At 49.5% G+C, this 10,494-nt stretch overlaps 1 protein-coding gene across 1 annotated transcript; it reads right to left on the reverse strand.

Moving 5' to 3' along the window:
- Positions 1–5,383: 5,383 nt before the first annotated feature.
- Positions 5,384–8,222, reverse strand: LOC121306998 (zinc finger and BTB domain-containing protein 7B-like). Its single transcript, XM_041239056.1, is given in 3 exon segments — positions 5,384–5,842; positions 5,845–6,034; positions 6,933–8,222. Coding segments are annotated over 3 exon segments (1,659 nt in total). The 5' UTR covers positions 8,159–8,222; the 3' UTR covers positions 5,384–5,599.
- Positions 8,223–10,494: the final 2,272 nt, after the last annotated feature.

Genomic DNA, 10,494 nt, shown 5'->3' on the forward strand with positions numbered 1-10,494 from the left:
CAGCAATTCAACCCTCTCCCTCTACTCCCCCAAAAACTACACATTCAAAACTATTGCACAGAGAACTGTACATTGGTTTTTTTTTTTTTTCAAGTTTTCTTAACTTCAACTTTTAGTGCAAATTCGTGTCTTACGTTTACATAAAAAAAAACAATACACACACACACACACACACACACACACACACACACAAACCAGCATTGACACACAGCACCTGTATACAGCAGTGTGCCCGTGTATCAGAGCACCTCCAGATGCGTCACTGATCATCTATATCTACCCGCCTGCATGCAAGCACCTCTGGGTGTGCGGATTTCAATCTCCGCTCAGTAATCAGGGATACAGAAACACACTCGTGTGTGAAAATGTCAGACCGCTTTGTGCTTTAATCAGGCGTCTTAAACAGCTTCTAAAAAGTCTCCTGCGTTTTACCGTGTGCGGCTCTGTGTTCCTTTTCTCTTTATCTGTTTGAAATGAATTGCACGGGTGGCCTATTAAAGTCATCAATTCAGTTAGACCCGTCACTAGTTTGCCTGAAGATTTTAAGCGATTTGATTTCATGCGCACAAACCCGCAGAAGCAGTATGAGGAGTTTGGAAGAAGTTGCTTTGCACACCAGCTCTGTTCAGACACAACCCGCCCCCCTGCTTGTACAATTTGAACACAGACGGTCCGACGCACACGTTTCAATTCGGAGTCGCTTCTAAAGCAATGAGAACCACGGAATTCGAATCTGTGCAGCAGCAGAGATTCTGTGAAAGTGCGCGGAGGCTTCAAACCGGTTCCTGAGACTCGATCTGGTTCTTCAACGTTACCTGTAACGACCTCTATTTATCTTCATTTATTTATTTGGTACCGAAATTGCATTTGGTTTCAGACTGAGTTTTAAGTGCCGTTATCCTCGATTGAAGGCAGGGTACTGCTTTTTAATTTTCTTTGGATCGTTTTATTTATGAATTCATGTATTTATTTTAACTGGCGTGGCTTTTTAATTCTATCTTTAACTGGTACGGTTATGATAACGGACTCTGGTTTTGTTAAAACGCGGAACGGATAATATATCTGCAAACATTTCACACATTTGGTGTTTTTTTCCCCCCCCTGCTGATAAAGCGGCTTCATTTTCTACGCGTTGAGCTTCACAGCCGGCGTGAAATTTCACTGCTCCGAATACGGGAAACGCATCAAACTCACTCGACTGTCCTGAGATTTTTCTGTTTAGAAATATCGATCAAATACAGCTTGTGCTCCGTTTTTTTTTTTTTTTTTTTTTTTTTTTTCAAAAGAGAATTGATTTGGTTCACACGAACAGTAGAGTAAACATCCGTGCTCAATCAGAGATGGGAATCAGACTCCTGTTGCACAGCAGTGTAATCCAGTCCAGGTTTCACTAGCAGCTTGATCAGCCCCAGTGTGTCTAGCTAACAAGCTCAGGTGTGTCTGATTATTAAACTCCCAGTGAAACCAGGACTGGATCACACTGCTGTGCAGCGGGAGTCTGATTATTAAACTCCCAGTGAAACCAGGACTGGATCACACTGCTGTGCAGCGGGAGTCTGATTATTAAACTCCTAGTGAAAGCAGGACTGGATCACACTGCTGTGCAGCGGGAGTCTGATTATTAAACTCCTAGTGAAAGCAGGACTGGATCACACTGCTGTGCAGCGGGAGTCTGATTATTAAACTCCCAGTGAAAGCAGGACTGGATCACACTGCTGTGCAGCGGGAGTCTGATTATTAAACTCCTAGTGAAAGCAGGACTGGATCACACTGCTGTGCAGCGGGAGTCTGATTATTAAACTCCCAGTGAAACCAGGACTGGATCACACTGCTGTGCAGCGGGAGTCTCATTATTAAACTCCCAGTGAAACCAGGACTGGATCACACTGCTGTGCAGCGGGAGTCTCATTATTAAACTCCCAGTGAAACCAGGACTGGATCACGCTGCGGGAGTCTCGTTTCATTCCTTGGCAATTATAAGGGAGTCAGTTAACACTCCTAGAAGAAGAGCGTGTTCTACAATCGTTCATATCTCATTGGAATTCAACCTCAAGGCAGTGAATTAATCTTCACTCCAGGAGCTGGCCATAGATTTAAGTGCACTCGAAATTGGGCGCGGAGTGTAAAGCAGTATTTCAGCAAAACATTTCACATCTTCAAAAAACAAAAAACAGGATACGTTTATATATGGGGGGGGGGGGGGGGGGGGGGGGGCGGCCGTGACCGTTTAAAAATGCAGCTACATTACATTGCAAACGTCGTGGTCGAAAAACAGTTTAAACTACCCCCCCCCCCCCCCACATTTTTTTCAGCTGTTTTTGTACAAAAAATAAGAGACAATTCAAAAAGGCGTGTAGTTACACGTTAGGGGCACTAGGTGGCACACAATTGCTTTAGATTGCATTTTTTTAAAAAAAAATCTCCTGACTGTTACCTTTAGACCCGTAGTTATAAATTAGGGGCACTAGGTGGCACTAATTGCTTTAGATTGCATTTTTTTTTAAAAAAATCTCCTGACTGTTACCTTTAGACCCGTTTATAAATTCAGTCTCCAGATATAATACAGAAGAGAAGAATTAAGCAGTGGGTTGAAAACCGATCATTTTCCTTACACAGCAAAGAGTGCTACAAGTTTCCGATAGCAATTCGAGCGATCGTTTAACGCAACAAAGGTCCAGGTTTCCCTAGCGCTGTGATCAGCCCAACAAAGAAAGGCCCTCCGTACGCGGCGCACAAACCAAGCAAAACACATACCAACAATAAACAAGGCACACGATCAACTCTCCTTCCTCAAAGCGTCGGCCAAGAACATCGGTCAGGCCACAAAAGCAAAAGGGGGAAAATTCGCACCCCGTCGTGGCTGTCCCAGCGCACGACCGGCAAACGGGGCACCGTCTGTGGCATTACATAACAAACCAATAACCAAATCGTTTTTTCGCCAACCACAACACTGGCGCCTGTCGGCAAAACATCACATGGCCACATCCGCCCCCGTGGCCGCCCGTCCGTGAGGTCGGGAGTGCCAACCAAAACATTCTCCCGCCCGTCGGACACACAAAAAACAAAAAGCATCACACTGCTGTGCAAACCGGGACGGTCGTGGCACGGCAGGGCACCGATCGTCGGCAAACCCGGCCCCCCCCCCCGTCCGGTGGCCGCCCGCCGCTCCACTCCGTCCGATCACATGCAAAACAATCCCTACCATTTTTAACCCTTGCTAGTGATGCTCGATCTGGTTCTTCAACGTTACCTGTAACGACCTCTATTTATCTTCATTTATTTATTTGGTACCGAAATTGCATTTGGTTTCAGACTGAGTTTTAAGTGCCGTTATCCTCGATTGAAGGCAGGGTACTGCTTTTTAATTTTCTTTGGATCGTTTTATTTATGAATTCATGTATTTATTTTAACTGGCGTGGCTTTTTAATTCTATCTTTAACTGGTACGGTTATGATAACGGACTCTGGTTTTGTTAAAACGCGGAACGGATAATATATCTGCAAACATTTCACACATTTGGTGTTTTTTTCCCCCCCCTGCTGATAAAGCGGCTTCATTTTCTACGCGTTGAGCTTCACAGCCGGCGTGAAATTTCACTGCTCCGAATACGGGAAACGCATCAAACTCACTCGACTGTCCTGAGATTTTTCTGTTTAGATTTCGTTCACACGAACAGTTTTCCCTGTTTTTTTATTTTTCTGTTTAGAAATATCGATCAAACTCACTCGACTGTTTTGTTTTTTTTTTGTTTTTTTTTTTCGAAAGAGAATACATTGTGCTCCGTTCACACGAACAGTAGAGTAAACATTTTTCAATCAGAGATGGGAATCAGACTCCTGTTGCACAGCAGTGTGATCCAGTCCAGGTTTCACTAGCAGCTTGATCAGCCCCAGTGTGTCTAGGGAACAAGCTCAGGTGTGTCTGATTATTAAACTCCCAGTGAAACCAGGACTGGATCACACTGCTGTGCAGCGGGAGTCTGATTATTAAACTCCCAGTGAAACCAGGACTGGATCACATTGCTGTGCAGCGGGAGTCTGATTATTAAACTCCTAGTGAAAGCAGGACTGGATCACACTGCTGTGCAGCGGGAGTCTCATTATTAAACTCCTAGTGAAAGCAGGACTGGATCACACTGCTGTGCAGCGGGAGTCTGATTATTAAACTCCTAGTGAAAGCAGGACTGGATCACACTGCTGTGCAGCGGGAGTCTCATTATTAAACTCCTAGTGAAAGCAGGACTGGATCACACTGCTGTGCAGCGGGAGTCTGATTATTAAACTCCCAGTGAAACCAGGAGCAGGACTGGATCACACTGCTGTGCAGCGGGAGTCTCATTATTAAACTCCCAGTGAAACCAGGACTGGATCACACTGCTGTGCAGCGGGAGTCTCATTATTAAACTCCCAGTGAAACCAGGACTGGATCACGCTGCGGGAGTCTCGTTTCATTCCCTGGCAATTATAAGGGAGTCAGTTAACACTCCTAGAAGAAGAGCGTGTTCTACAATCGTTCATAACTCATTGGAATTCAACCTCAAGGCAGTGAATTAATCTTCACTCCAGGAGCTGGCCATAGATTTAAGTGCACTCGAAATTGGGCGCGGAGTGTAAAGCAGTATTTCAGCAAAACATTTCACATCTTCAAAAAACAGGATACGTTTATATATGGGGGGGGGGGGGCAGCCGTGTAAAAGATGCAGCACCAGCGAAAACAGGTTACTACCCCCCCCCCCCCCCTCCCATTTTTTTCAGCTGTTTTTGTACAAAAAATAAGAGACAATTCAAAAAGGCGTGTAGTTACACGTTAGGGGCACTAGGTGGCACTAATTGCTTTAGATTGCATTTTTTTTTAAAAAAATCTCCTGACTGTTACCTTTAGACCCGTTTATAAATTCAGTCTCCAGATATAATACAGAAGAGAAGAATTAAGCAGTGGGTTGAAAACCGATCATTTTCCTTACACAGCAAAGAGTGCTACAAGTTTCCGATAGCAATTCGAATGTATAGAGATTTTAAGAGCTTTAAATCTAGTGCATTACCTCTCTCTCTCCCTCCTTCCTTCCTTCCTTCCTTCCTTCCTTCCTTCCTTCCTTCCTTCCTTCCTTCCTTCTCTCTCTCTCTCTCTCTTCTCATTAAGGCTATGTTGTCACCTTTCTTTCTTTCTTTCTCTCTTTTCCTTCTTTCCTTTTTTTTTTATTTTGCATAGCGCAGAGGAAGCAAAAACTAGCCAGCGCTACCTGGACACAGAACGTCTAACAGAAATATATTAAAAAAAAAAGACAATTATCTTGATAATATAATAATGATCTAATAATAACAGCAACGACGACAACAACAATAATAATAATAATAATAATAATAATAATAATAATAATAATAATAATTAGAAAAACTGAAAGCGACCGCACAATAAAAACACACAAAAACGAAAAAAACAAAACAAAACCTGTTGTTCTCTTTGCAAGTCAACCGCTAGCCGTCTCCCGTTCAGAGCGCGTTATTACAACTCCTGCTGTCAACCCACACTGCTTCCTCCCCTCCTGCCTGCAGCAAAGAGGCCACGCCTTGCACTGCCGAGCTGTCAACTAAGTGCTTCCTCAGCAGAATCGCGACCCTCCCAGGGGCCGGGGGGGGTCGGGGAGGGAGGGCTGGAGGTGCCGGGGCTCCACAGCCTGCCGTCTGCGGACAGGAAGGAGGGCAGAGGGGAGCGGGAGAGCAGGGAGGCGGGGTAGCCTTGCTGGAGCAGCCCCGGTGGGTGACTCTCCTCCTGGGCCAGCCCCCCTCCTCCTCCTGCTCTCCGAGGCTTCCTGGTCCGCACCTCCAGGCAGTTCTGTCCCTTGAGGTGTCGCTGCAGGTGGTCCTCACGCGCGAACGCTTTGTGGCACAGCGTGCACTCGAAGGGGCGGTCGCCGCTGTGCAGGGACAGGTGGTTCTTCAGGTCGTAGCTGTGCAGGAAGCGGGCGGGGCAGTGCGGGCAGCAGTAAGGCCGCTCGCCCGTGTGCTTCCGCATGTGGATCTTCAGCTTGTCGTTCCTGCGGACAGCGAGACGAGAGAGAGAGAGAGGAGAGAGAGAGAGAGAGGTCAGGGTTGGAAATTATACTGATCTCTTTATTGATCTGTATAGGCATTCTCTCATAGAAAAGAAGCAGGGATAGAACTAAGACTCCTATTGCATAGCAGTCCAGGTTTCACTAGCAGCTTGATCAGCCCCAGTGTGTCTAGGCAACAAGCTCAGGTGTGTCTGATTATTAAACTCCTAGTGAAAGCAGGACTGGATCAAACCGCTTCAAAGAGAGGAACGAAACGAATTTGGGACAGTCTGCGTACACCGTATAGAAACCCCCCTTACGCTTCATTCCGGGACCGCTTGACCTACAACGGGCTGTTTTGGTTTTTGCTTCGCGATGCAAACGCTATCACGATGCTATATACAGTGACGGGCAAAAGTTTAGCGATTTTAGAATTGAAACATCATAATAATAATAATAATAATAATAATAATAATAATGAAAAAAGACAACTATATGAACATAATTTATATATTTTATTTAACATCATGTGAATCAAAGAAACTACTAAATGATACATCGCCAAAACAATTTTAAAAAATGGGAAGCATTGTAAAGCACAGAGAGGTCTGGTAAAGCATAGGGAAGCATTGTAAAGCACAGAGAGGTCTGGTAAAGCATAGGGAAGCATTGTAAAGCACAGAGAGGTCTGGTAAAGCATAGGGAAGCATTGTAAAGCACAGAGAGGTCTGGTAAAGCACAGGGAAGCATTGTAAAGCACAGAGAGGTCTGGTAAAGCACAGGGAAGCATTGTAAAGCACAGAGAGGTCTGGTAAAGCACAGGGAAGCATTATAAAGCACGGAGAGGTCTGGAAAAGCAAATTAACCCAGGGTAAACTCTGGTAAATGCACAGCTCTGTACCTGGTGAATCGGACCCCACAGGTGCCGCACTGGAAAGGCTTCTCTCCGGTGTGGGTCCTCATGTGCCGGGGCAGCTTGCCCGCTCCGTGGATAATCTTCTGGCAGACGGGACACTGCTGGGGGGTCTGCGATTTCCTCTTTCGCACTGTCTTGTCGGGGAGCGGGGGGCTGGCCGCGGAGGAGAACGAGAAGGGGAGCCCGGCTGGTTTGGGTAGCTGCGGGCCAGGGTGCGCGACCAGACACGCCTCGTCCGCCCCCTTCCCCTTTCCCGGCTCCTCCTCCTCCTCCTCCTCCTCCTCTTCTTCCTCCTCCGCAGACAGCCTCTCGCGGTCCGCGGCGGTCGGAAAGCGCCAGCCATTGTGAGCCGCGCTCTCGCTGAACGGAAAGCCATTCCTGTTCCCCGGTTCTCCTTCGTAGTCTTCGATCTCCTCCCTGTCCGGGTCTTCCGGAGCCCTGGGGGTGATCACAGAGCTCCCTAAGGCTCTCTCCCTCTCCCTCAGCGAGTAGTCTAGCGCTGCCCCCCGAAGCGCGGGGTGAAGGAGTGGCAGGGGCAGCCTGTAGCCCACCCTCTTACGAGGCCGTTTAGGGCTGCCCCTGCTCCTCCCCCCTCTTCCACTTCCCCCTCCCCCTCTCCCTCCCACTTGTCTCTGGGGAACGGGGGTTCCCTCGTCTCCCGACGCCGGCCGCCCGTTCTCCCGGGCGAATCCGTCCGGGAATCCTTCAGGGTATCGGGCGGGTGTCTCGTAGAGTCCCTCCCCTTCCAATCCCAGATCCTTCGCTGCTCCCTCCTCCTCCTCCTCCTCCTCCTCCTCTTCCCCGCTGCTCCGCAGTATATCCAGACAGGCGTCCGTCACGCACTGAATCCCGAGCAGGCGAGCAGCACGCAGGACGCCCCTCATGCTGGAGGTGCGGATGGTGAGCGTGGCCGTGTAGGCGAACTCCAGCAGAGCGGCCAGCGCTTCGGGGTCCACGCAGTCCAGCTGGCAGACGCTGCGTGGCCCCCCGCCGAAGCCTTCGGAGCGGCCCCCCCCGGGGGTGAAGAGCTTGCGGAAGTACTGGCTGACGGCGGCCAGGACGGCCCGGTGGGAGCGGTACTCCAGCCCCTGGGTCTTGATCGTCACGTCGCACAGCAGGCCCGCCTGTCGCTGCTCGTTCAGCCGGCACAGGAGCTCGCTGCTGTGCTCCGGGAATGGGATCCCGATCAGACCGTCTTCAGACGTGCCCATGATCACCTGCAGCAAGGGGAGGAGAGGCAATGAGAGGAGAGAGGGGAGAGGAGCAAGAGGGGAGAGAGAGAGGACAGGGAGGAGAGGGGAGAGAGGGGAGGAGGGGCAATGAGAGGAGAGAGGAGCAAGAGGGGGAAGGAGAGGGGTGATGAGAGGGGAGAGGAGAGAGGAGGGGCGATGAGGAGGGGAGGAGAGGCAATGAGAGGAGAGAGGGGAGAGGAGCAAGAGGGGAGAGGAAAGGGGAGAGAGAGAGGAGGGGAGAGGAGAGGGGAGAGAGGGGAGGAGGGGCAATGAGAGGAGAGAGGAGCAAGAGGGGAGAGGAAAGGGGTGATGAGAGGAGAGAGAGAGGAGAGGAGAGAGAGGGGAGAGGAGAGAGGAGGGGCGATGAGAGGAGGGGAGGAGAGAGAGGGGAGGAAGAGGACAGGGGAAAAGGGTAGAGGAGAAAGGAGGAGAGAGGAGGGGAGAATGGGGAAGAGGGGGAAAATGTGGGAGAGAGAGAGAGAGAGAGGTTAGTAACAAATACATCGCTGGGTCTATGAAAAAAAAAAAAAATACAAATGACTGTTTTCTAAACTGCAGCAGTGGTGCAGAAAACACTGCAGTAGCTAAATATCCCCAGAACACCTCCCCTCTCTGCAAACCTCACTCCAGCATGACAAGCAATGCAACTGCATACAAACTGCTGGCTGTGCAATCCTCCACACAGCGCTCTCCGCCCCGGCCGTGCTTGAGATCTCCTACAAACACAGGGTGGACAAAGCTGTCCAGTCCTGGTCTAAATGGAACCAGTTAAACAAACCTCTGTCCGGACCCTCCAGTCGCTCATGGTCTCGTTTTACCTGCGGGGTGGAATAATGCACCCCCCCCCCCCCCCTCCAGGACTGGGGGTCGATTGACGGGACACCCCTGCCTCACAGCAGGCTGGCTCGGTGTGCTTGGCGATCTTCGTTTTAGGGTTTTATTTTTGATCGCTTGGAGTCCATTTGGTGAAACTCTTGGGAAAGCATCGATTGTGAGCCGACTGTGAAAACAGACTGGGATTCTGTTTCAATGATAACGTTTAAACAAAACCCAGCTCCTCATTTTCCATTCAGACCGAACTCAAACTGCGAAGTTAAACCGATGTAACGAAATCACAATTAAGAAGGACGAGGCTGTTATTGGCAATACAGGTTATAACAAAAAGATGAGCCCTACCTATGCTGGACTGCATTGAGGAACGAAGGAAGGAAGGAAGGACAAGAGACAAAAGGGAGGGGTTGCTAGAAGTGAGCGCAGGATGTGAGTCCAGGTGCATTCGCCTGCGATGCTGGTGGTTTTCCTGTCGTTTGTTAGAGAGCCCAATCTGTCTCTTTTTCTCTGTCTGTCTTCTCGCTGGCATTTTGCATTTAAGGTTTGAAAGCCCCCCCCCCCTCTCCCGTTTCATCACGGCGGATCTTGTTTCCTATCCTGTCTGCCCCCCGCGCCCGCGTCGAGCAGAGTCGGGGAAATCTAAAAGACGCGCCTGCCGGACTGATCCGCCACTCACCTGACCTGCTCTCCCGTCAAGCAAAACAGGGTTCCCGGGCGCCCACGTTCAGTCAAGACGGGCAAGACAGGGCTGGAAACAAGGCTCCCGCTGCACAGCAGTGTGATCCAGTCCTGGTTTCACTGGGAGTTTAATAATGAGACTCCCGCTGCACAGCAGTGTGATCCAGTCCTGGTTTCACTAGGAGTTTAATAATGAGACTCCCGCTGCACAGCAGTGTGATCCAGTCCTGGTTTCACTGGGAGTTTAATAATCAGACACACCTGAGCTTGTTCCCTAGACACACTGGGGCTGATCAAGCTGCTAGTGAAACCTGGACTGGGTGAAACCGCTGTGCAAGAGGAGGTCTTATTCCCATCCCTGCTTCTAGACCCGTGCCTACACCATGCCAGGTGCTGGTTCTGATCCAAGACACCTGGGCGATTCCGTGGCTCAGCCCCCAGATTCCCACCTCCTGTATACACCTGCCTGCATGAAATCACCTCAGCGACTTGCAGGAGCCTGTTCTGAGAACACTGAGACAAAGTCATTAAATGCTGGGACATCAGTGTTCCTGGCCAATTAAGTTCACACTGTGACAGACAGACGGACAGAGACAGCAAGCGGTGTTGATGTCCTACCTCAGCACACCTCATGAAACGAATGGAGTGATGCAGTTGATCAGTTTTCTATTGTAGGGCATCTCTCTCTCTCTCTCTCTCTCTCTCTCTCTCTCTCTCTCTCTCTCTCTCTCTCTCTTCCTGTTTTCAGTGAAAGGAGACGCCCACAGGACGTGATCCGGTCGCTCACACAGCCTGCCTCGGTGCTA

This window comes from Polyodon spathula, chromosome 51, assembly GCF_017654505.1.
Source record: "Polyodon spathula isolate WHYD16114869_AA chromosome 51, ASM1765450v1, whole genome shotgun sequence".
NCBI lineage: Eukaryota > Metazoa > Chordata > Actinopteri > Acipenseriformes > Polyodontidae > Polyodon > Polyodon spathula.